This window comes from Kogia breviceps, chromosome 11 (assembly GCF_026419965.1).
Source record: "Kogia breviceps isolate mKogBre1 chromosome 11, mKogBre1 haplotype 1, whole genome shotgun sequence".
In the NCBI taxonomy this organism is placed as follows: Eukaryota; Metazoa; Chordata; class Mammalia; order Artiodactyla; family Physeteridae; genus Kogia; species Kogia breviceps.
In genome coordinates, this window is record NC_081320.1 from 6,147,089 (window position 1) to 6,175,021 (window position 27,933).

General features: G+C 51.1%; 1 protein-coding gene, 1 non-coding gene and 1 pseudogene across 9 annotated transcripts in view; 1 reads left to right on the top strand and 2 right to left on the bottom strand.

Annotated features, from left to right (window-relative positions):
- Nucleotides 1-27,933, bottom strand: part of NPAS2 (neuronal PAS domain protein 2) — a 268,685-nt gene that overhangs the window by 32,557 nt on the left and 208,195 nt on the right. For 7 of the 8 annotated variants that reach the window (XM_067007112.1, XM_067007111.1, XM_067007113.1 and 4 more), the window contains exons 5-8: nt 25,491-25,580; nt 14,479-14,599; nt 13,366-13,479; nt 329-447 (exon numbers count right to left, since the gene is read on the bottom strand). In XM_067007112.1, coding sequence (XP_066863213.1) covers nt 329-447; nt 13,366-13,479; nt 14,479-14,599; nt 25,491-25,580 — 444 coding nt within the window. Of the gene's footprint in view, nt 1-328; nt 448-13,365; nt 13,480-14,478; nt 14,600-20,247; nt 21,061-25,490; nt 25,581-27,933 lie in introns of those variants that run through there. The other variant, XM_067007118.1, reaches the window with a different exon arrangement.
- On the top strand, nt 9,027-9,166 carry LOC131766074 (small nucleolar RNA SNORA15). Its single transcript, XR_009338376.1, has one exon. It is a non-coding gene; the product is annotated as a small nucleolar RNA SNORA15 (small nucleolar RNA).
- LOC131765650 (protein Njmu-R1 pseudogene) lies at nt 26,264-27,466 on the bottom strand (annotated as a pseudogene).

Consider the following 27,933-nt stretch of genomic DNA (forward strand, 5'->3'; position numbering starts at 1 on the left):
ATCTGACTCAGATTTTACCTCCGCCTGCCCTGAGTGGTGTCAACACGGACGTGAAGGGTAGGGAGGCTTACAGAGTTCTAGAAGAGCATCTCTGCAGGCTGACCGGCAAGGCATGCTGCCTTCCAACAAAATGGCTCGCAGGGAACCAAAGTTCGGGGAAAGAGCTTGTGGGGCTGTCACCATACAGAAATCAGACATTTAACATTCGCAGCATCAGTGACGAGCTCGTTGAAATCTTATTCTTTCCCAGAAAGACAATGAATTACCCGTCACTCGGTGTGACTCAGTGGTACTCGCTCTGCATGATAAATTCTCTCCGGGTACTTGCCTTTAAGAATTGTGGTGTTGCCAGGCGAACGGTGGCAATGAAGCAGACCTCCTTTCCCAGGGGCATTCGGCAGGGCCTCGAAAGGGCGCTGTCAAAGCCGTTACAGGAGGGGCTGGGCGCTGGGCAGAGGGGAAGAGACACAGGTCAGCCCCGGCTGCTGCAGAGCCAAGCCCCCCTGGCCACTAACCGAGAGGCCTCAGGTCCATCAACTACCTCATTTTCACGGCGACTCGGGGACCTAGGTGGTACCCTCATCCCCACTGCACAGGAAACCGAGGCTCAGACGGGGAAGCAACTCGCACAAGGCCAAACAGAGCTGGGATTCCAGCGGGCAACCCAGTGCTCCGGCCCCCAATGCCACGGTCCTGCAGCCACGGCGGCCACCGTGCCGGGGAAAATTCTCTGCCAACCGAGCAGCCGGCCCCAAGCTGCAGCAGAGCCTGGAAGCGCACATCAGCCAGCGTCCTAAAGGATGAGCTGCATCGTCAGGCGGTGTTTCTGATACTGATGGGCTCAGGGGAAGCAGCGGGTCTTGACACACGGTGACCCCACCTCTGCCCCTGGCCCTGGGGCGGCCCACTTGGGATTCTAGGGCTTCTGTCCTGAAACCCCCCATCTCCCCATCCCCGGGAGCCCATGCTGATGCAGGGGCTTGACTGAGGAGATCGACTCAAGATTCAGGACGGCCCCAACAGGCACACAGCATCCACAACAAAACTCACTGCACAGGCGACAAAACCTGCTCACTGTGTCTTATGTATTCTTACAAGTCTTGGGAAGGTGTGACTTCCCTTTATTCTACTAATGAGGATACTGAGGGCCAGGAAGCCTGTGTATATTAACTGAGGTGACTCAAGAGTGGAAATGATGCAGCCGCGCCTCCACCCAGGTCTTGGGACTCCCAAGAGGGGGCTGTTCTGGGCTCCTGTCTACCAGGATGCTGAGACCAGGCCCCCAGAGACCTGGGGGAAGTACCACTTGGCATTAGCAGCAGTTTCCCTGGGAGCTGAATACCTGTCTTCATGGTGCCTGTGAAAAACTGCTTTACCTTCCAGGCCAGAGAAAAATGCTGCTGTTTTAGGTGGAGTTTGCTAGGTGGGAAGAAGAGCCCTGTTCAATATGAGAAAACTCACTGAATTCTCTCCAGATTCCCCAGAACCTTCTACGTGACTGCCCCCATCCCAGGTCAGCTAATTCAGAAACTCGGGGTGAAGCCCAGGTATCGGCACTTTTAAAAGCTCCCCAGGGGCTTCCCTGGTGGCGCAGGGGTTGAGAGTCCGCCTGCCGATGCGGGGGACGCGGGTTCGTGCCCCGGTCCGGGAGGATCCCACGTGCCGCGGAGCGGCTGGGCCCGTGAGCCGTGGCCGCTGGGCCTGCGCGTCCGGAGCCTGTGCTCCGCAACGGGAGAGGCCACAGCGGTGAGAGGCCCGCGTACCGCAAAAAAACGAAAAAAAAAAAAGCCCCCCAGATTTACTAACATGCAGCCAGGGTTGAGGATTATTATTCGAGATAAACTATACCACCTCTTTCTTTTTAAAATGTATTTGATTATATCCTGTACATTTCTGAACTTGTAGATTAAGGCAAGAGTCATGTTTTCCAATCTGAGAACATATAAAGCGTCAGAAAACTAACTGCGTTCTGAAATGAAATCTGCGTGACTCTCTTTGGACTTTGGCTTTCCAGTAATCTTTTGTTTTCTGTGTTTACAGGTTTCCAAGTGATTCTATCTATAATGGGTCTTCTATCTATAGTGGTCTTCTACCCACTAACATGAATAAATTCTTTTTACCAAACATAGTCTCTGAATGCATTCACATAAATACTAATAAAGGTTTCCAAACATGAATATAAAGTGGGTAAAATAAAAAATCGTGGGCCCGAGAGAGTTTACATCTGTCAGTTGTTGGGTTCAACAGATTAATTTGTAGGGTGAGCCAAGGAAGTCATCAAGGGAAAGGAAAATAAGTCCACATAAGGGAAGGGCCTGCAGATGTGAACATCTGCATAATAAAAAGACATTTAAAATTCCCCAGATGTGAAATATCCTCTCTGCTTGAATCTAACAGACATCTCCCGCCAGAAAACAACCTAATAAAATTCTCTCTTTCAGGACAGCAAGGCCTTCCAAGTAAACATCTGAGGACTTCCCAGGAATTTAAGAGAAAGTCTCTTTAATCCGTCTCTAAACCATGAGCTGGTTTGATCCTTTCGGCTGCAAAATTCACGTGCTGTCAGGAAGCGCCTTCCTCAGTGATTTACAGTGAGGAGGACAAGGTCGGGTACACCAGCCGCCGACCACTTCTTCAAGGGGCAGAGCCTCAGATCATGGACATTAAGTGGATGTTTTGCAGACCTTGCCATTGGCCTGGGTGTCTCCCGAGATGGTTTTATCAGTCCTTTGATAACTTCGAAGGCTTTAAAGATGGAAATGCACCCAGGAGGGAAATTTCATGACGGCTTATAGTCTGCACTTGATAAGCCAGATATTTTCCAGAGGGGCCTGGAACTGAGCAAATTCCTTCTAAACGAGCTTCTCCCCCCACAAAAGCTGAAGCAGATGAAGGCGTGATCAAAAGCGAAAGTGAATCAAAGCTGAAAGAGGTAACAGAGGGCAAAGGGGAAAACCAGGGGCAAGAGGACACTTTCAACCTTTGGCCACAGTTGCATGTGAAATGACTTGTACTCTCAGCAGGAGCCCCTCACAAATCCTAGAGTCAACCAGAGCGGGCTGTGCCCTGGGACCTCCCGGTAACAGGGGATACTTAGAGTAACTTCTCTGGCACTTGTTATCCCGAGGTGGTTTAAAAACATTAATTAAGGATTTAATTAGTTGTTTCGATTTAAGTCACAGGAAAAAATAGATCTAATTACAACTGGCCTCCCTAGCCTCTCAGAAAGATTAACCACTCACTGCAGCATAGCCCCATCTTACCAGATCTCTGACTGCTTCCAGACTTTTCCTTTCCCCGCCACCCAGCAGGCGTACGTGCGCACGCACGCGCGTACGTACGTGCGCACGCACGCGCACACACGGCACTCACAACCAACGAAAGTATGAACGCTTTTGCTATCGATACACTCCCCATCCCCGCCCCACAGTTACTCAAAAGTGATCTGAGCACAGCCTAGTGAATCATTACAGTGCGACCTGACTGTTTTAAGGTGTATTATTCATAACGATATTTTACAACATTTATATCTTGTGGAATTATAAAACCCAATATACTATCAAAGATAAGTAATTTTGTGGTTATTTGCCATGTAAAAGGATCCAGTATTTGTCTGCATCCCATTCATACAAATAATGAAAGACGATCTGTTTTAAACTGTAATAAACTGATTTATCCTGCAGGGACTGCAATACACTAGAGATATATTTCACTGTTACCTCTGCCTTCCTCAAACAGATATTAGGACACAATCCCCAGAATAAGCATTTAACTTTGCATCAGATGTAAAGGAGACTCTGGGTGCCATAATTAGATTATTTCGAGGCAGACAGAGAGCTGTTGTTCCCAACTGATCTAGTATGTTCTGGAATGGAGGAAATGTTCACCAAACTATACTTTTTAGTGATTTACATGTACATTTTACAGGGGACACGCTCTGTGTAGAGTGAATAAATAGCTTTTATAGTATCCAAAAGAAGAAGTGCCCTTGTCTTCCCAAAGCCAAAGAGCTAGCCTTCCCCACGCGGGACAGGGGCGAGGCTTCTGTCTCCGGCTCTGAGTGGGCGTCTTACCCAAAGCAGGCGTCCAACCTGTGTTTACTGAATGATGCTCTCACGAGATGACCTTCCACCTCACAGCTTAAAGCCTAGTTCGGGAGGAGACCGCCTGATCCTCGCCAGCAGCCACCACGCAGAGCTGAACACCCCAAGGTGGCTTCCCTTCCACAGCCCAGCCTGTTGCTGCCGGCGGCTGGCGCGCTGCGGGAGGGTGGCCCACGGACACGGTGCGGCTTCCACTGGGGCTCAGGCTGACTCGCTGCCCTGTGAAGCACCGACAGCGGTCAGAAGGACACCTGCGCGAGATGAGCTGCGAACCAGCACGCGGCCATCACCACTCCGTGGAAAACAGTCAAGCGCCCGTCGTGGGCCTCGTGCTTGCAGAGATGCATGATGTTAAAAGGGTCTACGGGGTTATGGATTCCCTTCTTTACTCCCAGAGCGTTTGTCACTGAAGCCTCTGGTTTCAGAGATCCGGAAAGAACTTTGCCTGGGCTGGCATTCTTAGGATTGCAAAACCAAGAGATCCCAAAGGTTCTCTGGAGGAGAAGAATGATGAGGTCTGTCTCACCTGGCATCCGGGGCTGGCTTCCAAGTCTGCCTGATGCCAGAGGTGAGCTCCCAAATCAGTCATGACGAGGAGATAAGGATGCCATGGGGGCAGGGAGACCCCAGCGGGTATGAGAACGTGCTTCCAGAGGGACAGGAAAGACGGAGGGAGAGGCAGGGTTGGCGACAGGGAAGCTCAGCCAACAGCACAAACCGGGAATAAATGGAGAAAGAGGCAACTTTTTCTCCTCAGCATCGGTTCAGCCATCAGGCCCACACAATGGAGTATTCTGATCAGAGATGGCCGGCTAATAAATTAGTCGCAACAGCTGTAGGAAAGCACACTGAGTCCACAGGGAGAGTGACAGATAGCTTTCTCTGCACTTCTTGGAACAAACGAGAAACAAATCCGGTAGGTGTCTGGGAAGACGTGAAACAGTCGCGGAGGAGGTTTGTTAAAGGAAGAATAAAGTCCCTGCATTTCATTGGTGCTAACTGTCCAAAACGTTTGAGGTGGAGAGTTAGAATGTGGAGGGAAAAGTAATTTTCTGCACCTTCATGAGAAATCACCTCTCGCTAATGACGCACTCTTTTCAGACTCTCTCTCTCTGTCTTCGCAGCATCCTTCCCCCAGTGTGTTGTGAAAAGCCAGCCAGGTGACTGGTCTCTTAGGAGAGCGGCAGCAAAATAATCCCACGCAGTTTTTAGCCTGGGCCACCACCCATCTTGCTGGGGTGACACACGGTTCTTCTTTCCTATCCGCTACTTCTGTTTGGCATTTGGAAAAAACCAATGTCGGAGAAAGGCTGGGAGCCATACGGAGGAGCTGGGGGTTTGCAATGTGCTGGACTGAAAAAAAAAAAAAAAAAAATCACCCTAATGGGAAAATACATGTCTCACTTGAATTTCTTCTTTCCCCTGGCATTCGTCTATTAAAGTGAGTACTTGTCGGGGCCAGAAGCTTGTGAGGGCACAGATAAGATCTCCCCCGATGGCTGGTGTCCACAGGGCCTGACTCCTGGATGGTCAGCAGAGTGAACTTCCTACAGGCCCTCGTCCCCTCCTCCAAGTGGATACCTTGTGCACATTTTTCTCACAATTATCCGACAACCCGGACAAAAGTTTCCCGCTCCGGGGCTGAAACAAGCAGAAAGATGGGGTTGATAGAGGTCTGACCATTCCTCGCCACTCCGTTTTGATAGCTGCTCACGCGGGACGATGCCCTCGGGTAACAATTTGTTCTTGATCGCGATCGCGATCCCTTTGCAATCTAATCTGGCAGCAATGACCGGTGCTGGAGAAGGACGCGGTGCATCGCCGTCCGGGTGGCAGGGAGACTCTGCTTCTTACTCTTGGAGGCCTGGGACCCACCGATCACACTTCCCTCCATGAAGCCGTCCTTCTGTGCGAAACTCACGTCCCCACTCCCGGTGAGGTCTGGTGGGCGTGCGTTGGTTCCTTTCACTGAGACGTCTCAATTAGTTCAGCTCAGGGAAAAAAACCAAAAAAAACAACAAAAAAAACGCCAAAGCCGTAAAGTGAGGCAACCTACAGAAATCCCACAGAACATACGGCATCAAGTGTTGAAAGCTGGAGAGCGTCCACTTCCGCCAGCTTTTCAAATCTGGCTGCGTGGTTAGAGGTGAGTAGGTAAAATGAGGGCAGGGAAACTTTTATCCTCTGGTGTGTGGTTTCTGGAAAGCCCAGAGCGGAATGTTTGCTGAGGGTGACCTATTTGGAACCACACCAGCCACTTTTGAAATACTGTTTTCTGGATTTCAGTCAGATGCACACTTAAATCCAAGTCTGGGGGTGGAGGTCAGCTCACAGAGAGGACAGCCTGCTTCCAGACACCAAGTTCTCCGAGGAGTGGGGAACCTGCTTCTTAGGACCCCTTCAAGCTGCCCCTTCTTAGGGCTGTTCATTATGCCTTCTTTGAATATCATCTGGACGGTTCCTTCCCAATCAGACTGTAGGGCTGGTAGGGCTACCTGACTTGGGTTGGGGGTGTATTTATTCGAAAGCTTAAAAAAAAAATCTGTCAGCAGGCAAGCATAGCCCCAAATAAAGTAATTTTGTTTCAACTCTATTCTGGAAACAGTGGGCAGGGCAGAGGTGGCCCAGGGGCTGCTCTAACCAGTGGTCCACCCCGGAACTCCAGGCCGCAAGGCTGGGGTCAGAGTGGGCTTTTTTATGGGGACAGGATGAGACATGCGATTCTACATCCCAGCTTAGATTCCTACAGGAAGCTTCTCACAGAGCAGGACAGAAAGTGTCCCGAAGTGAAACAATTCGAAGAAAACTACTTTCTCATCCCATTTCCTGACACATACGTCTTCACAGTGATTAAAAATCTAGGTTAAAGATGGGAAGTCCTGTCTGCCCTCCTGCCCCCTAGAACATCTGTGGCAAATGATGGAGTCCTAAGGAGTGACCAAGACGTGAGGATACGGATGTAGGGAAATTCCATGTTGCTCGAGCATTCAGGCAATGGTTGCTGCGTTTGTCCCAGTGGCCAGGAGTGGGGGGGTGGGGTAAGGCGGCACAATTGATGGGTGAATCTGGAAACATCCAGTTAGAGAGTTTAAGCCCATCAACAAGGGCAAAGGTGCTTTGTCCTCCCCTGCCCCGGCCTCCCGGGGTCATAGGGCCAGAGGGATCCGAGCAGGTGAAGCCGATGGCATCTTCACCTACGTGGTGTAAGCGTCTCCTCTCTGGCTCCGTCCCACCCTCTCTTCCCTGCCCTGCAGCCTACACGTTTCACTTGGGGCCTTTCGGCTTAAGGCCCAAGGGTTCCCATGGATGTAAGTTTGGGGTAGCAGCCAGCAGCACCTATCAGCCTGGGTTCCTTCTGTCTATCAGATGGGTTGCCGAGATGAGCTCTAGGCTGGGAGAGGGTGTCGAGGACAGTTCTTGGGGGGCTCCCGAGTGAGGGGCCTGGGAAGGACATCAGGAAGGGGGCCACTGGCCTCCCAGCACCCCGAGACCCCAGGTGGGAGGGGGTCAGTGGGGAGTGAATGGAGGCCAGGGGTCAACTTCTCTGACGGCTCAGCACTGCTCCAGAGGCAGGCCAGCGCAGGCAGCTCACAGGGCAGCAGAAAGTAACACACCCCAGTTTACCCAGTGTGTACGAAAGTGGATTTAGGGACAAAGAAGTGGCGGGAGCCCCTCCAGGAAGCCGCTACTCCTTCCCGGGGGCGTGCTCTGGGCTCAGTCAAGGCACGCTCCGTCCTCAGCTCCCAGGGAAGGGCGTTATTTCCCCACAGGTCAGAAGTCTTCGGCCTGAACCCTGGATCTGCCCCCTTGCACCTGGGCACCCAGGGCTGAGGACTGAGCCTCAGGGTAGGTCAACCTGACTCCGCTGGGCACTTATTTATACGCCAGGCACAGACCGTGTGGGCCCGGGAAGGGGTGTAATGAGTCCACAGGTGAGTAAAGCTCCCCACCCCTTCCAATCCATTATTTCCTCTTGACAGGCATCAGACAACACTCCTCAAACTCATCAGCCCTACAGAAATGACGGGCCTTTTCATGGTAACGGACCAAAGTAGGGTTTTCTGCATAGTCCTCTGAAGGATGAGCAGGTATTTTATGAAAATAAAACTGATTTGCAAGGCAGAAATAGAGACACAGATGTAGAGAGCAAATGTATGGACATCAAGGGGGGGCGGAAAGCGGGGGTGGGTGGTGGTGGGATGAACTGGGAGAGATTGGGATGGACATGTATACACTAATATGTATAAAATAGATAACTAATAAGGACCTGCTGTATAAAAAAGAGTCTTAAAAAAAAGAAAATAAAAGTGATGTTCACGGTCCTATTTTCTATCCGTTACACATTGCTCCTTACCCTGTGCCTGCCTGGGACCTTGGGGCAGCTGCATGGGGTGGCTTGTGCAATCGTCACGTTTCTGTATTTGATGCTTTGGCATTTGGGGCCTTGCTGACTCTAGAGGGACTGCTCCTCTCAGGGTCAGACAACTCCTAGAGATAGTAAACAACTCACTTCCAGTGTACGTTTCAGAGGCAAAACCAACCCATCCAGAGCTCACAGCCCGCACCCTCTCCTCTACCCGGCTCTCACACTCTGAGCCACTACCCACCTGCCCTAACGCCCCCAGGGCCAGGACCAGACAGCCAGGGGCAGCCCTTACACCCGAGAGCCTGCTGTAATCATTCACACCAGCCAGACCCAAGCCTGCTGACTCTACCTCGCCTGCTCTTTTCTGCAGAAACCATAATGGAGGCCCTGCCCATGTCTCCCGAGCTTCCGCTGCTCCGGCCTGTCCTAGTGCCCCTGTGTGTGGCCCTGCACAGCGCGCTGTGACCGTTTCTAGGGATCTGTGAGCCTCTTCCTTCATCTCAGTCCTTTCCATGCCTGTGTGTCTTACCATATTTGATTTAAAACAAATCTAGGAGGCCTGGCTGAATACTGTGTTCTTTTTATCAGTAGTTGACACAGCCAGACACCATGCAAAAGTAAAGTTTTACCTTTAAAATGGCTATGATGGTATGCTAAGTTTTTTCATGGCGTGCTATTGTTAAAAGGGGATACAAATAAATGAACTAATACTAAGAGCTTTCAGGATTTTTCCATGTGCTAGTTAAATCATTCTGCTGTTTGATATGTTGCCTGTATTGCTTTCAAATGTAATAATAAAATTGCTGTGGTTATACTGAAAAAAAAAAAAAAACAAATCTAGGGTACTCTTAAAACAGCCTGGTATATGGGTGCAGGACACGTGATGTGCACAGGTGCAAACGTCATGGACCAACAGGATGCCACGCGCCGGGCAGAGGCCTGTGTTTGCATCTAAATGTGTAATCGCCGCCTCGACTTGTGGGAAGCAGCAAAGCATGAGGTTAAGAGTACGAGTTCAGGGTCAGAATGGCTCTGAATCTGGGGCCCTCACATCCCACCTGTGCACTTGAGACTGAACTCTTTTATGCATCAATTTCCTCCTCTGTTAAGATGGAATGAGGTCTTATATGTGGAACCTAGAAAAATGGTACAGATGAACCGGTTTGCAGGGCAGAAATGGAGATACAGATGTGGAGAACAAACGTATGGGCACCAAGGTCGGGAAAGTGGAGGGGCTGGGGGGTGGGTGTGATGAATTGGGAGATTGGGATTGACACGTATATACTAATATGTATAAAATGGATAACTAATAAGAACCTGCTGTATAAAAAAATAAAATTCAAAAATTCAAAAAAAAATAGAATGATGCCATATATCTAGAGAAAACAATAATTTGAAAAGATACCTGCACCCCAATGCTCATAGCAGCACTATTTACAATAGCCAGGACCTGGAAGTAACGTAAATGTCCATTGGCAGATGACTAGGTAACAAAGATGTGGTATATTTACACAATGGAATATTACTCAGCCATAAAAAAGAATGAAATGATGCCATTTGCAGCAACATGGATGGACCTAGAGATTCTCATACTGAGTGAAGTAAGTCAAACAGAGAAAGACAAATATCATATGGTATCACTTATATGTGGAATCTAAAAAAAAAGATACAAATGAACTTATTTACAAAACAGAAACAGACTCACAGACATAGCAAACAAACGTATGGCTACCAAAGGAGAAAGGGGTGAGGGGTGGGGGAGGGATAAATTAGGAGATGGGGATTAATAGACACACACTATTGTATGTAACATAGATAACCAACCAGGACCTACTGTACAGCACAGAGAACGATACTCAATATTTTGTAATAACCTATAAGAGAAAAGAATCTGAAAAAAATATATATTCATATATATACACATATATACATATATATATACATACATATATATATATATATATATAAAACTGAATCACTGCGCTGTACACCTGAAACTAACACAACGTTGTAAATCAACTTTACTTCAATTAAAGAAGAAAAAAAAGGATGGGATGATACTATTAGGACCATCTCATGATATTGCTGCCAGGATTCAACGAGACAACCAGTGTCAGGACTGAGCCCAGGGCCGGGTACTGAGGAAACACTCCTAAGGTGAGCTATTTTTATGATCCCATCATTCCGTGTTCATTGAGAAATAAAGCTACAGAATCAAATCTGAATGATTTCTTATGTTAAACCTTACTTTAGCGGCCACAAATGGCTGAATGTTGGTGACTTCACAGGGTTCCATCTTAGAAATTCATTTGTCTGACATTTTGTGCTGTTTTAATCCAAGTGAGAATTATATTTCAGTTTTTCCACAATCACATTTGGAGACTCTTGTCTCAAGAAAGCTCCCCTAACTTTGGTTTGTTTAGCAGGCTCTGCAAAGACACTCTGGTTTTAAACTCTTGGTTTTAAAATTTCCACTTTCAATGCTGTGTGTTTATAGCAGTAACAGTTCCCCCCACCAAAAAAAAAAAAAAAAAAATCACACATATCTTCCACACATTCTTTCGGGCCAATAAACATTGTCTCAACTTGAAGAGAAAATAAAGCCTTGCTGGTTAAAAAAAAACGTCTCAGGTATTCACAATGAAGCCTGCCTACTTCCTTGAAATGCTCTAAACCGTGATAAACGACCGGAAGCTTCAAAGTAACGTCCAGTAGCATCTTAATGAGAGCCGTGGAAATATACATTCACAGGATAACGCCGCTCACCAGCCAATCACAACCCGGTACCCTTCATTAAGTGTGTGTGCTGTTGTCACGGAGACACGTGGGAGCAGCATCCCATAATTCCCAGTCTCGACACTCCGGGGACCCTTCCTTGCATGAGGCCAACTGGGATAGGCTGCCACCCCCGCAGCTGCCATTATGGCCAGGGCACACATTTTATGCCAATTCCAAACCACTGCTTATTATTAATTCAAGGATAGAGGTGCCTGGTACCATAAGCAAGAGGGGTGCCATGAAAATTCCTATGGAACGCCATGTGGTATTACAACGGGGCAGCGTTTCTCAAAGTCCCTGACCCTTGGCATCAGAGCCCCTAGGTTCTTTTGCAACTGCTCAGTCCCAGGCGCGCCGTCAGGTGTGCTGCGCTAGAATCTTCCAGGGACATCTGAGAATCTGCCTGTTGTAACAGGCTGCCTCACCCAGGGAACCGCAGCGCCGGGCTGGCACCATGTTGAGTTTCCCACGAGGTGCCCCGTAGGTCAGTTTCTTTACTTAGTTGTGTGGTTCACTACCCACGTGTCCCGTGAGGTTCAGGAAAGCCTCTCAGACGAGTCGGATTAGACACGGGCAGGTCTTGGCTTCAGCCCGCTTTGCCCAGATTTAGGGGCCCCCTTGGGAAGGCTGACCTTCCACCACTCCCAACCACTCGGGCACCCCGAGCCCTAGGTGGGGAGCTTCCGCTAAGGGCCCCGAGTTGGCCACGGAGCCCATCATCCAGGCGTCAGCCCTGAACTCTGGGCCTGGAGGATCATGCTCTTTAGCAAACCGTTGGAGCCTCTTAAGCAAAGCGTGTATATTTACGCAAATAACACACCACAGGGACCGGACCGTCATTAGGACTCAGTGCCATTACTTTGGCTGCTTCTAATGGAAACTCTGGGACTCATTCAACGGGGGTAATAGACTGGACCGTGGGTCCAGAGTTAAACAACAGCAAGCGAAGCAGCACAGGTCAGCTGCCAGCATCCGCTCCCCTGTGTCACCCACCGGCCCCCCCCCTCCTTCCCGTGGCTCACCTTTCTGTATTTGTTTCCCTTTGCCATTTTCTCTCCTTCCCTCTTCTCTCTCTCTACCATTCCCTGTCAACACTTCCTTCTATTCGCCCCGCCCCATCTTTGCTATTTTATGAAACGTTGGAGCTTTCTTTCTTTCTTTTTTTTTTTTTTTTTGCGGTACGCGGCCCTCTCACTGCTGTGGCCTCTCCCATTGCAGAGCACAGGCTCCGGACGCGCAGGCGCAGCGGCCACGGCTCACGGGCCCAGCCGCTCCGCGGCACGTGGGATCCTCCCGGACCGGGGCACGAACCCGTATCCCCTGCACCGGCAGGCGGATTCTCAACCACTGCGCCACCAGGGAAGCCCTGGAGCTTTCAAAGTTAGGTGTTTTGTGTTGGGTTTTGAGGACCGGCCACTCCGTGCCGGGCTCCCCAGAGGGGCTGCGTGTTGGGACTGGTGTTTCTGAATCTCTGGCATCAGGCCCGCATATCCCCATTTTGCCTGGATCCAAAGTAAAACGGACTGTTTCAGTCTGCTTGAGAGTTGCAGGATGGGCTTGGACAATTAGTTATCTGGGTAATTAAAGATTTACTGCTTGGCTTATGCTGCCTGCTAATTCATCTAATGGAGATGGCTGGCTCCTCAGAAAAGGACCATGTCCTGTGCATGAGGGCCAGACTTAGCAGAAAGGCCATGGGCTAGAGCTATGGAAACAGGCTCCCAGCAGTTCCGTAAAAAGGAGGATAAAAATGCAGAAACCAAGGTTAGGGATCTTCATGTCACAACGAAGCCCTGTTTGGCTGTGTGTAGGCTGGGCCTGTTCTCTATTAACCGTAAGTTGTTTCTGACAGCATAGAACTAGTCCATTAGCCTGAAAATAAATAAATGAATAAGGTGCCTCTCAGTGGGACTTCATGTGCTGGCATAAACAGGTGAGGATGTGTGTTCTTCCCGAACGGGAGATACCATTTAGGAGCACAAAAAAAACCACATCTTGGGAACACAGAAATCCAAACGCAGATATGGAAAGCACATATGCTGCCCCTCCCTCCCGCCCCTACGTGCACGTTTGCATGAGAAAAGCCACTGCCACAATTATATGACAATGAATGCTTACCATTGTTGTAGGAGCGAAAATTTCCTACAAATTTTATGTATTCATAAGTTGGAAATTCCTTTGGGTTCAAGCTGCCTCTGAGAAGATGGCAATAAAACTCTAAATCGTTGTCAGCTGGGCCATTAAAGGAAAAAAAGGAGAAACAGGGAATGAGAGCATTACACCGATTCTAGACTAAACAAGCCGCATCTTGTGAAACTCACAGGGTTTGGTCAACACATGGCCGGGCTATTTCTCTCATTATGACTGACTTGCGGACACGGTTTCATAACCTTTGCAACACAGGTTTTTCCCCTCCGTAGTTTATAGATGTTTCGCATTCCATACTCGGACCCGATTAGTGCTAATTTGCTCGCAGATGTCTGTGGTTGGTTCTGTCGGCCTTAATTAGTTCTGGTTATTTTCATACTGTGTATTAAAATAAAGCCGCTCAGATAGAGCTGCTCTCTTTAATTTAATCTTTCCACTTTGCTCTGAAGGAAAATCAGATGTACAAGGGGACACATTATTCACGGAAAATGGACTAAGGCTCGAATAAGTACAAGGCACCTTTGCTACTGCCATCAAAACACATGCTTCATTAAGTGACCAGACCAGCTTTCTATCCAGGTTGCCAATTTTGACAAAAACTTTAAAATTCCGTAAAACCTGCAAATGTATATAAATAACCAGATGACAGCCTCAGAAGAGAATTTGGAGTTTTGACCTAATTATTCAGTTTTTCGTTGGTTACTTAGTATCATAAATACAAATCTAGCCTCATAATGTCCTCCAAAATAAGCAGATTATTCACTTATTTTTGTACCCTTTATTACTAAAAGGCTCTCATGTGGAAAAAAAAAACAGGGATCTCTTGTATTACATGCAAAACAAGTTATTATTCTTAAGCTCTGTGCTTTAAAATTTTCCGCATAAAAGTTCAACGTCTTACATATTCCAAACTCCGGTTTTAGCTTTGAACTTAAAATATACCTCTAAGGATCTTGGAAATGTTCTGAGTCACAAGGAAAATTATTTTTAAAATTAGTCCTCCCTTCTTAATTCATTCTAACCTCCTTTCAAAAGTGACATTCTCATCTTTCTATCTCATAAAACCAGTGAAGTTAAACTTACATTTTAAGTGTTCTGGGGAGGGGGAGTCCGTCACAAGCATATGGGAAGAAAGCATTTTGTAGACTTCTGAGTGTTCTTGTTCTGGAAGGAAACGTAACAAATTCTGATCCGTGACATCCGACTGGAAAAGAAAAGAAAGAACCAAGGCACACATTCCACAAAGACGAAAAATAAAAGCAAAAGCAAAACCTGAAACTTCGTGACAATTCAGAACTGGTTTCTGAAATGACAAGTTCCAGATCTGACTTTCTGTGAAGACTCTAATTTTGAACTGTAATCTAAAAGGGTTTACCTGCTCAAATGCAAACGCGCTATTGCCTGTGGGCCTGAGAAGGAACCAAGACTCAAGCCAGACAAACACGCATTGGAGCCCCGTGTGCTGACAACACCCCCGTGTTCTGGCTGGGGTGGCGTGGCTGGCGGGGAGCCCCAGCTCGAGGCCAACCACGCAGTGAAGGCCCCTGAAGAGCCCATGGGTTCCTTTTCCGACCTCTAGGCCAGCAAATGGCTGACTGTTTACTTCTGAAGGTCTCTAATCAAAGGAATTGTATTTTTTTTCTGAGGACCTGGGCACCCGTGGACACAAAATAAATACAATGGAGTCTAGACTCAGTGTCGTCCAACAGAACGGTCTGTGATGATGGAAATGGTCTGTAACCCGCACAGGCCATTAGGGAAGCCACCAGCCACGTGGCTTCGGAGCACCTGAAACAGGGCTCACGTGAGTGAAGACAGAATTTTTTTTTTTTTTTTTTTTTGTTTTTTGCCGCACCGCACAGCTTGTAGGATTCTTGGTTTCCCCATCAGGGATTGAACCTGGGCCCCGAGAGTGGAAGCACCGAGTCCTAACCACGGGACTGCCAGGGAAGTCCCTGAAGACAGAATTTTTAATTGTATTTAATTTTAATTATTTTAATTGAAATTTAAATCACCACGTGTGGCCGGTGGCTCCCATACTGGACAGTGCAGGTTGGAGATCATGGTGGGGAGAGAGAGGAGACAGGCACTTTTCTATCCCTCAATAAACTCACCCCCTCCTACAGCTTCAAACACCGTCTGTGCACACCCTTTCATCTGCACGCCAAGGCAACTGGCTCTTGGGTGTCCCGGCTTCGCATCCCATCTGCCTCCCGGATGTACTTGGGGACCCCAGATCCACATACACCTCCAATGTCCTCATTACCTCCTCCCCCCGCTGTGCTCTCTGTCCCCACGTGTGGTGCTGTCAAGCGGTCACCCGCCCATACCCGACACCCAGCTGGCGTCCTTGACCTCTCCCTGTGGTCTTCACATCCAAACAGTGTCCCAGTGCTGTGAGATTTTCCTCCCTCGAACTCTCTCAGATCCATTCACTTCTTTTCCTCTGGCCTCTACCCTAGTCCAGGCCATCATGTCCTCTGGGCAGTGAACTGGCCAAACTGGCCTTCCCACATCACCTTTCGCCTCTGTCCAATTTGCTCTCCGCCAGCAGCCTCGTATCAGACCAAGTCACCATCTTGCCAACGAACACAGCATTGCAAATCAGCTCTACTCCAATATAAACCAAATATTTTAAAAACACAAGCTTTCGTGGGCTTCTAGCTGCTCCTGGGATGAAGGCTAAGCTCCCGAGCTCACTAGTCGGGCTCCACGCAGCACAGCCTCCGCTTCCAGCGCGTCTCCAGCCCTCCACACTGCCTTTTCTCCGATGGCCAGCTTTACTCTCCCTCCGGCTGCACCCTCAGGCTGGAGCACTGGGCACCCCCTCCTGTGCTCAGGAACTCCCGTGCGTCCTTCAGGTCCCGGCTTTGATGTCACTTCCTCGGAGAAAGCATCCATGACAGCCCCTCACCCAGAACAGGATCACTGCCCCTGCTCCTCTGGCCGCTGCGGCCGTGTCACCTGCACCCGCTGGGGAAGGGCGCATCTGTGACCTCCCAGGTGCGGCCCCCCGGGAGGGCCGGCGAGGCAGCTGAGAGCCGGCTGTGCCCTCCAAGGTGCACTCTGCTCGACCGGAAGGTGACGACGCTGTGAGGGTGACCCGAGAGCTGCTTTGAGTCCGCTGCCAATACAAGGGCACACGGCAAACGCCAGGCGTCACAGGGGTTCACTAACCACGTAGGAAACAACTCCAGCTTTTGTTCCTGCCCGTGGTAACGTGTGTCCCCTGCCTGCCTCACCCCGGTACCCCTGACATCGGATGGTGCTCGGCCTTCAAGAAAAACATGATGAACTGAAAGAACAACATGGCAAGTGCTGTGATGGAAGTAAACACCAGGCGCCTGGGGGCCTCTGAGCATGGGGTCGGAACCCAAGGTGACGGGGTGGGGAGGGGTCCTTGCGGTGGGGGCGTCTGCGGACAAGGCGGTGGCAGCCTGGGGGTGCCAGGCAGGGGCACAGCCCACACAGAGGTGGGGGCGAGGGTGGGAGCCCCGACAGCACAGTGGGTGGCGGAGCAGCGGGGGAGGACAGCAGGGCTCGGGGCCAGCAGCCCACAGAGGAGTCAAGGCTGAGCTCGTGTGCCAGGGGACCCGCTGGGGTACGTGGCGTAAGGCGGGCAGGGCTGTGCTTGTATCTCGGACCCTCTAGCGGCCTGGGGAGGAAGGGAGCGCAGGAACCAGGCTGGAGGTGGTCGAAGTCTGAACAGGCCCAGGGAAGGGGGCGCGTCCAGCCGACTCAGCCAACACCAGCATCCAACTGCCACCAACGCAGGGCGCCGTGTGCCGACCGCGGCTTCCGGCACCGGAGGGAAGCACAGCAAAGGGTTCCAGGACTGTGGCGTGTGCTTGGTGGCCGAGGAAGGGGCCGGGCAGGAGTGGAGGGAGGGACTCTGGGGGTCCCTAGGCTCCCCACTTGGATGCACCTGTTTTGATCTCTGTGGACAAAGGCTCTGCTATCCGCCCCCCCCGCCCCCGCCCCACTAGCTGTGCTACCATTTTCTCATTCTGGCTTTCTCCAAGTTCCTTCTGATGTTCTTGACTTTATTTTAAGCCCCATCCCTTTAGTTTTTTAGAACATGACTAATGCTCACACATGACAGTACTCTCTCTTCTCAAAGACATTTCAGATGCTTCAAAATGCTAACTCCGTCACCACATGGTCTTTTCTCGGAGGGCCGGTCAGGAGCCCACCTCCCTGATGGAGGGGGTGGCAGGGCGCGGGCTGGGCCGCCGCCTGGCCTCGCTGCTCCTGTGGGACACGATTGGCAGGTCACGGGGCGCCTCGGGTGACCGGTTCTGCCCAGAATCAAGACGAACACTGGAGGGAGGTGGGGGTCGTGAGGAGTATGAGTGGACGCGCGAGGAGGGGGCCCAGGACACACTGGGCGAAGCGCAAGCTCTCTCTATGCCTTTTGCTCTTATGCTCCTGTGAGGCCGCTTCCGCGTGCTGGAAACCAGCACGGACGACGGTATTTTGAGAATTTACACCCTAGTGCTTACAGGAGAGTAAATTGTATCTGCACCTGAGCTGTCCCTTGAATGCGCCGAGCTCTGCTCATGAAAAGCATGGCAATTACAGAGACAAGGGAGGGAAGGCACCATCCTCACAGCTGAATCACCTTATCAGCAACATCATTTACCTGTTGGAGGCGGGAGCTGCTCCACCCAAACTTATTGCTACGCCCTTGGCTGCTTTGTCAAGAATCTGGCCCTTTGCCGAGTTTCGCACTAAATGCCTGCTCTCCGTCCCCGACAGCACTTCTCCTACCTTTTCTCTGGAGGCCCTGGGACAGCCCGGGGAGGAAGCGTACTCCTCTCTCTGCCTTTTGAACCCACAGCACCAGCGCAGTAGCGTCAGCAAAGTGAAATGAGCCTGCACGGGAGTCCCCAGACGGGCCGGCTGAGCTGGAGGCGGCCTGTGTGGACATCCAGTCCAGGACGTCCCCAAGGGGCCCCGGCAGTTCCGACCGGAGATCCGTGTCGGCCCCAGTTAGAAGGGGGGATCGGTGAGAAGCCTCATGTTGAGAAGAGGCAGGACTGGGCTTGGCAAGCAGAGAGGGCCTCGGGCTCCCCAACGACCAGGGCATGGGAGGCACACGTGATCTGCTTGGATTCCGTTTAGACGCAGACTCAAACTGACGGCCAAAGAGCAATGCTTTCCGAAGACAGCACAGAGAAGCGCTTCGACCCGGGGGCAGGGAAGAATGAATTCAGGTAGAAAAGGGACCAACTCTAAAGACTCTCCCTGTTCATCAAAAGACCCTAAAGAGAGGGAAAGGCAAACCACAAGGCGAGATCAGATACTGGCGACACAGAGACCTGTGGTATGAGCCCGGAACGAAGGGTCAGTGGGATACGCTGCCTTGTCTTTTGGCAAAATCGAGAGGGCCTTGACTGCAGCAACCAAAATCCTCCTCCCCACTCCAACGGAACGTTCCTTCTTGCCACCGATAAGGTCCCCTAGCTGAACAAGCCTCCTTACTGTTGGGGGTAGAGAGAACCAGGCGCAGTCTCTGTTCATCCTGCAAGCGGGTTTCAGTGCCCAGCCAATCACATCCTCTGTGGGAACCAGGGGGCACCCCCCCCCCCTGCTTGTTCACTCTGTTCCCAAGTGCAGCCCCCGTGCAGCCCTGCACGGCCCGCGGCACGCTCCTCCCTGGGGCTGTAAGTACATGTGGTTAATCCACCGTCAGTCAATACACCGTCTCACCTGTCCAGTATCGGCTGTTGTGCGTTTGGCCATCCCTGTCACCCTACGGCAGAGTGACGGGGAGGTGATTAAAACCGTACCCGACAGAGGGCTAGCGTGGAAAGAACGCTTACAAATCATCACACAAAAGACCAGACAATCCAGTAGGAAAACGGCAAAATACCTGGAAGAGCATTTCATAGAAAAAGGAAATCCAAATGGCCGGCAAGCTACGCAAAGACACCCAGTCACGCCAGCAACTGGGGAGAAAAGCCTATCGAGCCTCCATGACATGCCTTCGCATGCTGGGCTGACAAAAACTGACAATTCTGACAATACCAGGTTCTGGTGAAATGGAGGAGCTGGAACCCTCCACCCCGCTGCTGGATGGTGGGGTGGTGCCATCACCATGGAAACCACTGGGTATCACCTAGTAAGGGCGACGGGTACCTACCCCGCAACCCAGCGATCTTACACACAGTCAGCCCTCTGAAGGATGCTTGCAAATGTCCATCAGGAAATACATGCAGACATCCACAGACACACCCTCTCAGAGTTCCACACTGGCCGGGGGGCAGGGACTGTAGCATGTGCCTACAGCAATGAGGACAAACCAACGACAGCTACTCTGGACGGTGTGAGATGGCAAATCCCTCAGCAGAGCTGAGCGAGAGGAGCGGCCACCAGGCTACACTTCCTATGACTCTGTTTACATAAAGCTAAACCAAAGGTCACACTAGACTACAGTGATTGAGGATGAATGCAAAGCTGGCAGAACTGCAGAGAGAAACAAGGACACGATGATGTGTTACTGGTCATCTCTAGGTGTGGAAGGGGGTGGTGTGATGGGAAAGGAGCAGACAGGAGCTTCTGCGGGCCTGGTCACGCTCCGTTTCATCCCCTTGGTGACAGCTACATGTACGCTTGCGCTCACCTTATCGTTAGTTTTAAAATGGAACCTATGTTTTACACATAGTTCTGCAGGTACGATACAGGAAGATCTAAAGGCACATAAAAATCAAACAAATCTAACTGGCAACCTGGACCCTTTTAACCCGGGATCAGCTCTGAGCTGCAGCCACACCTCCCTGTCGGGGCCCCTCCTAGACACAGCATCCAGCCGGGTCCGCCCTGACATGAAGCCACCTCCGACAAGCTGACCTGGACCAGGTGGGTTCTCCCAGCAGGTGAGGACAGGTGGGTGACAGAGGGTAGATGGATGCTTCCTGGAAAGCCCTGCGCGGCCAGGGGCTTGCTGCTGCATTTCATGGCATCATAAGCCAGGCGCTCTGTCTTCCTCCTCTGTGGCCTCTTCTCCCTGCTGTGACCCCTGCCCCAGGAACTTGGCCCACTGTCTCCTTTGACCTTGTACTTCCAGCCAGAGCTTTCACTTGGAGAAACAGCATTACACAGAGGTATTCTTCTGGTGAGTAGATTTCTCCAAAGTTAGAGTCACTCTGTGCCTTAGATTTTTTTTGGGGGGGGGGCGGGGGGGAGTTGTGTTATCCACGCCTGTATTTCTCACTTTCTGAGGCACTGCCCACCGGTGCCAAGCTGTTTGCAACCGCTCTCGATGCAGGAGCCCCACTTGCAAACCCAGTCCCTCATTCAGTGAGCATCCGGGCACTAGGGTGTCTGCCCGGGGCCGGGGACAGGGCTTCTGCCTGACGAGCGAAGGGTGATCCAGCCCCTTAGGCCAACAGCACGTTCATCAGCAGATCGGAAAAGCAATCCGGGAAGTTAAATTTTCTAAAACGTCAACGTCCAAACAGGAAACACGGACTGTGCCCGCAGTGGGTGTCATTTGGCTTTGCCTCAGCCATACTCTTTCCCAATTTTGTCCAAGGCATGTGATGCTAGTCCCTTGGATCTTTTTCCTGAAAGGTTTTCATGCAGAAGCCCCTTGGGCCCCCGGTCCTCCGTCAGCATGCTCATCTGCCAGCCCGGGTCTCTTCCTTGACCGCCTCTGTTAATTCTAGATGCCAAAATGTGCGGGCGTCACCACCACGGAAAAGTTTTGACTTTCCCTTAAAATCATTTTCTGCTTTGAGCTATTTTCTTCTTTCTTTTCTCTGTCCAACTGGAAAAGAAAGTTCTAGGATCTTTCATCAGGAAACTGCTGTACAAAAATCTATCGTGTGAGTTTTGGAGTGTCTGAGTTTCTAGCGGTAGGAAGGACACACAGATACTGAGACTTTTGACAGACTTAGAAGAAGAAAGGAGTTCTCGCTGCTCTTCCCCCCGCCCCCCAATCGCCAATGGTTCCCCCAAACCCAGGCCACCCGGGGCGCGGTGGGACCCAACGCCTGGCACGCCAGCCCGTGATGCTGACAGGGGGCGTCCCTGTTACTGTGAGGCCCTTGGCCTCCTGGCCCCAGCCCGCTGTCTCTGCTGGCCATGCCTCGATTGATGGCTGCCTCCTCCCCGAGACAGGACATTGCCTCCCCGGTCCTCATCCTACCTCTGCTCAACACCCAGCCCACCAGAGAGCATTCAGCTTCACTCGGTCACATGCAGATGTCCGAGCGGTGGGTAAGCACCAAGCTCTGGGCTCAAAGTGTCCGGGTTCAAATCCCAGCCCCGCCACGTGCCGGCTGTGGGACCTCAGCTGCTCTGGGCCTCGGTCTGCTCATCTGTGAACAGGAGTAAGTACCTATTTCATAGAGTCATCATAAGGACCAAAGGAGAATGGACCTTCCAAGTGCTTTAACCATATTAATGCATAGAAGGGACTCTTCCTAGTGCCTGGTACATAGTAAATGCTCAATAAATATTGGCTACCTTTTTTATGAGTCGTTAATGGCTTAACAGATGAAATCTCTCAACAAAGTTGCAAACCCTTAAGGTTTAAAGAATCTCATACGGATTTGCAAATGAAGCGACTGACAAGGGATTAATCTCCAAAATATACAAACAGTTCATGCAACTCAATCTCAAAAAACCAAACAACCCAATCAAAAAATGGGCAGAAGATCTAAACAGACATTTCTCCAAAGAAGACACACAGATGGCCAAGAGACACATGAAAAGATACTCAACATCACTAATTATTAGAGAAATGCAAATCAAAACTACAATGAGGTATCACCTCACACCAGTCAGAATGGCCATCATCAGAAAAATCTACAAACAACAAATGCTGGAGAGGGTGTGGAGAAAAGGGAACCCTCCTACACTGTTGGTGGGAATGTAAATTGGTACAGCTACTGTGGAGAACAGTATGGAGGCTCCTTTAAAAATCTAAAAATAGAACTACCACTTGACCCAGCAATCCCACTCCTGGGCATACGTCCGGATAAAAGTATAATTTGAAAAGATACACGCACCCCAATGTTCACTGCCCCACTATCTACAATAGCCAAGACCTGGAAACAATTTAAATGTCCATCCACAGAGGAATGGTTAAAGAAGATGTGGTATATATACACTGCAACGCTACTCAGTCATAAAAAAAGAATGAAAGAATGCCATTTGCAGCGACATGGATGGACCCAGAGACTGTCAGTAATACTGAGTGAAGTCTGACAGAGAAAGACAAATATCATATGATATCACTTACATGCGGAGTCTAAAAAACTGGTACAAATGAACTTAACTACAAAACAGAAATAGAGTCACTGATGTAGAAAACAAACTTATGGTCACCAAGGGGGAAAGGGTGGGGGAGGGATACACTGGGGGACTGGGATGGACATATCCACACCACTATATATAAAATAGGTAACTAATAAGAACCTGCTGTAGAGCACAGGGAACTCTGCTCAGTGCTCCCCAATGATCTATATGGGGATAGAATCTAAAGAAGTGGTTATATGTGTACGTTTAACTGAATCACTTTGCTGTACACCTGCAACTAACACAGCATTGTAAATAACTATACTCCAATAGAAATCAAAAAAAAAAAAAAGAAGCTCATATGGGCCATTTGAGTCACTGCATTGTCTGTGGGCAGGTCCTGGGCTTGTACTAGTAACAAGGAGGTTTGAATTGAAGTACACTAAACCGGAAGCAGAATTCGTAAATGGTAACCCGAATCCTGAGCATCAGACAAGCGGTAGGCAGCGTGGCGGCGAGTCTGGGCTCTGCGCTCAGCGGGCCTGGCCTCGGCCCTGCTCTGCTCCTCGCCGGCTGGGCCGCCGTGGTCTCATCCTCTGTCAAGTGGAGGTGACGGGGCAGCTGTGTGATGGGCACCGGGGAAGCTTCTCGTCCACCCGCCAGCGGGGATACAGCGAACGCAAAGGGAAAAGGGGGACGATGACGACGACTTGGGTAAAAACCGGACGATGCCGGCTACGAGTAAATAGAAGTTAAATGTGGAGACTGTCCATCCCGGCCTCACCTCCGCTGGGGAGCGTGAGGGCAGACTCGGTGTGTGTCTGGGTCCACGGAAAGGCACTTCATAAGCATGCAAATGGGCCGGGCATTGACAGATGAGAGTTGGGGTCATTTCTGGCCCTTCCAGAGTAAGGAAATAATCCATAAAGGTGATCCTAAGGTGCTCCAGAATTTCAGATCCAAATTCCCACCTCACTCAGTCCGCTCTGCTACGTGTGGCACCTGGGTCATCAGGTCATTCCAAGAGTAGAAATCAGAACAGTGCAAATCCTGTCTCCCCACACCGCTCTGGGCCACCCTGGAGTTGACACCTGTTTGCTTTCCATCAGCACCTCGCAATGCCACCCAGTGCAAAACCCAACCCCCTCCAAAGAAGCCCCCCACCTCCTCAGATCAGCCCAAAGAAGCCGTGCCGATTCGATGGGGGTCTCGTCACTACTGCAGCATGAGACGAGAATCGAGATGAAACTGCTTTCCCGACTCCTTAGGGCTGAGTGAGAACCAGCCTCTTCTGACGGCTCTCAGAGGAGAGAAGCCCCAGCCTCGTGCACCCTGGAAATGGGCTGAACCACAAAGCTCAGATGCGTTCAGAGTCATGCGAAGGTATCTGCCTTGCAAAGTAAAAACTGCTTTTCTGGGCTACAACACACAGTGGCCCACGAAGGAAAAACGTGGACGGTGGTTTTGGTCTACACACAGCATCGTCTGCAGACGCAACGGGAGCGGGGAGTGGCTTCTGAGGAAAAGAATGACCCAGGACGGTGTGGAACCCTGGGCCATTAGGGAAGCTGGGGTCATCACCGCCGGCGGAGGGGGCTGAGCTGCCCACACAGCAAGGCCACAGCGCTCCCGGGCGGGTGCGGCTAGGGGGAGGCCGCCATGGTCCTCCGGCATCACCCGGCCAGCGGTGCCCTACGAGCAGGCACCCAGGGCAGCTGCCACCCTCCTCATCTGTGTCCTGGCCGCGCATCCACCCACGTGTGGGAGTCGGGGGGCGGGGGTGGGCTCAGCTGTCTGGCGGGGCTTTGGGGGAGGAGAGAGAAGAGAGGACGTTTTAGCCCAATCAGTCCCACAGGTGCTCCTGGTACAGCTTCCTTCCAGGTCGGTCTCTGTGGGAATAAACGATGGTGTGGCGGGAAATGGAAGGCTGGCCAGACGCCTCCGAGGGGCCCTCCAAGGTGGACCCTCCACCAGTCAGGTGCTGCTCTGTGAGTCAGAGCATCCTGATGGGGGTACCAGGGAGCCAGCGAGGCTCAGGCTGAGAGGAGAGAGTGTGATGGAAGATGGGAGGGGGGAGGGAGAGGGGGGAGGGAGGGGGAGGAGGGGGAGGGGAGGGGGGGAGGGAGGGAGGGAGGGGGAGGGGAGGGGGAGGGGAGAGAGGGAGGAAGGGGGAGGGGAGAGAGGGAGGAAGGGGGAGGGGGAGGGAGGGGGAGCCCGGGACCACACAGCACTCGCCCTCCTCCGCACCCCACCTGGCTCCACGGGACAGGACAGCAGAGCTTGCCCTCCTGCCCAAACCCTCCTTGTTCCTCAAGTCCTTCCTGGTCCAACAACATCTTCCCAGAGTATTTCACTGCCCCGCCTCCCGCCATCATCCCTGGCACTGAACCCTTACCACCAGCAAGCGCCACAACCTACTGCATCTCAGTTACATCTCCAGCGACCCCCAAACCCCCTTCTGTCCCCAGCTGTCTGGTGCACACCCCTCCACCAGCCCTCAGGGGACCTCATCTTTCTTTGCAGGTGTCTGTCAGCCTCCGTAAAGGCTCTGAGCTCTGCTAACCGTGCCGTCGGCTCACGGCTCCTGGGCAGTTTCTGGGGCACCGGGGGGCGAGGACCTGCACCACAGCCCCCGTTGCAGGTCTTGCTTGTTCCAGGATGACACAGGCCTGCACCCGCCTCCCTCAGGAAGCCTCCGAGGCTTGGCCGCAGCCTGGTGGAGGGCACTCCTCGACCCTCCTCACACACAGACTCCCGCACACCTGCAGCGCCCCGCCTCTGAGATCTGAATGGTTCTCGAGGAAAGAGGGCCCCACGTGCTGGCAAAGGCCATCAGAACAGAAACTCACCGGTAAATGCCCGAGGAGAGGCGTGATGCTGTCAGAAACGTACAGGATGCTGCCGTCCGTCGTCACAGCAATGATGAAGCCGTCTAACGCCTGCGGAAAACACAACAGGTGAGGGCTCCTCAGTCACTCTTTTATGGACGAGAGGGTCACCGGATCCAAGGACCCCGGGTTAGGAGGCCGCCTTTATTTCATAACCCTTCAAATATTTTCACGACTAACCTCACAGCACTCTCCTGTCTGGCACATAAGGCGGTTTCTTACACAGAATTTGTCTAGCCCAGGCAAACTGCTTGCAAAGCACAAAAAGGCTTGGTGAGGGCTTCCCTGGTGGCGCAGTGGTTGAGAATCCGCCTGCCGATGCAGGAGACACGGGTTCGTGCCCCGGTCCGGGAAGATCCCACATGCCGCGGAGCAACTAAGCCCGTGAGCCATGGCCGCTGAGCCTGCGCGTCCGGAGCCTGTGCTCCGCAACGGGAGAGGCCACAGCAGTGAGAGGCCCGCGTACCGCAAAAAAAAAAAAAAAAAAAAAAAAAAAGGCTTGGTGAGAAATGGGACCTACTGGGACCATGAAACAGAATTTAGCCATGGAAATGACCTAACTTTTGTTTTTTTTTTTTTTAAATGTCTAATTAGGCTTAAAAGTACAAAATGAAAAAAATCTAGAATGTGTTTCAAATAATCTGAAATAGCAATCTTATGACAGTTACAACAACTGCAATTTCAAACACCAAGGCTTGCATAACTTCACAATATAATCATCTCAAAACATGTGATCAAAAACTTTGGGCGGGAGCCTCTTTCACAGCTCCTTTGAGGATAGTTACCACACTCTTGGCTTTGGGCATTTCTTCGTGTTCCACTTTAACAATCTCCAGAAGGACATCTCCACTACCACAGTTCTTTAGGCACATGAAACACTGAAGCAAAGCGTAATGATTCATTTCAGTCTGCCAGATAAATCTCTTCAAATCATCTGTGTCTTGTAGGGCCTTTAGTTTAAAGTTTTCCAGGACTTGTCGCAAAAGAAAAGGGTTACCTCCGTCAGCACCATTCAAAAAAGCCTGCAATCCATCCTCGCGAGGCCGGTTGCTTCCTGCGCCGTGGAACTGAGTCTGGGAGCTACTACGGTCAATGATCACGGACTTAGGCCGCTGCTTCGTGGCCACGCAGAGACGTCACGGTGGCTTCGTGAATCAGGCCTTGGAGACTGGCCACACTCAGAGACCTGTGAATGTCTCTCTTTGCTTTTTCATCTGATTCTTTAACCTCAACAGGAGTATAACTCGGAGCGGCATGTAGCAGAAAGGTAAGCTTCTTCTGAAAGAGATGAACCACCCTTTGGATCGGGCCTACGACATCCTCAAAACAGCTGCTCGGGGAGGACTCTCTGTGGTTCTCCCCACCCGTTTCCTCACAATCCATGTTATTTTTCAGCCCTGGAATATACTTGTCCAATTCAAGCCTGAAAAGCTCAAGTCCTTTTTCAGACCCTCCTAAAAAGCAGACCGTATACTACTCGAGAGTTATGTTTGGGGCCCGCTGTTGCTGTTTAGGGAAGCAGTTTTTCTCGTGGAAGAGGCAGTGGTAACAACTGACTCTGCAACCTGGACTTCTCAGTTCCACACGTGCAACATTACCCAGCCCTTCCAAGACTGCTCGCTTAGAAAGACGCTTAGCAATGAGACCGTGCAGCCCTGGCTCCACTGCAGAGGGTAGATTAGGATCCGCCAAGGAGAGGCTGAAATCATCACCAGGGGGAGTTTCCGCAGCCGCGCCACTTGGGCTTCCACCATCACCGTCCGCTGTGCTGCTGTACCAATTTGCTTCCACGGTAGCTGTAGACACAGCAGCGGCTGCTGGGCAGTGGCTTGAGTCTGCGCTCCTCGGTGGGCCCCCCCCCCCCCCTCGCTGCTCTCTAGCGCCTTCTCATCCCCATCCAGCGATTCCTGCGAGGAGGGGAGCATCGCGGCGGCCTCTGAACGGCCCTGTACCTAAGTAGTTTTAATGATAAGCGTACCTTTGGGCCGAATCAGAAATATCACAATTACCCGTTAAAAGATGTCAGCGATATTTTACAGTCCTTGTCCTCCTACCACCAATATCACTTTGAGTTCACTGGTAAACATTGACTAAAAGATACCAGACCTCACAGAGGTATAAAAAAAAAGAAAAACTGTGCCTGCTGGTTGGTGTAGACCTCTGCTTACATCCACTGCCATACCTCCGGAAGGAACTGTTTGTAAAGAACAGTCACATGAATCCACCAACGTGAAAGGGAAGGACGATGGGGAAGTGCTGTGTAACTCAACCAGATCCATGAGAACAGCTGTCCCTCGGTATCCGTGGCGGATTGGTCCCAGGACCCCCACAGACACCAAAATCCACGAATGCTCAAGTCCCTGAGAGCTGCCCCCATACCCGTGGGCTCTACATTCTCAGATTC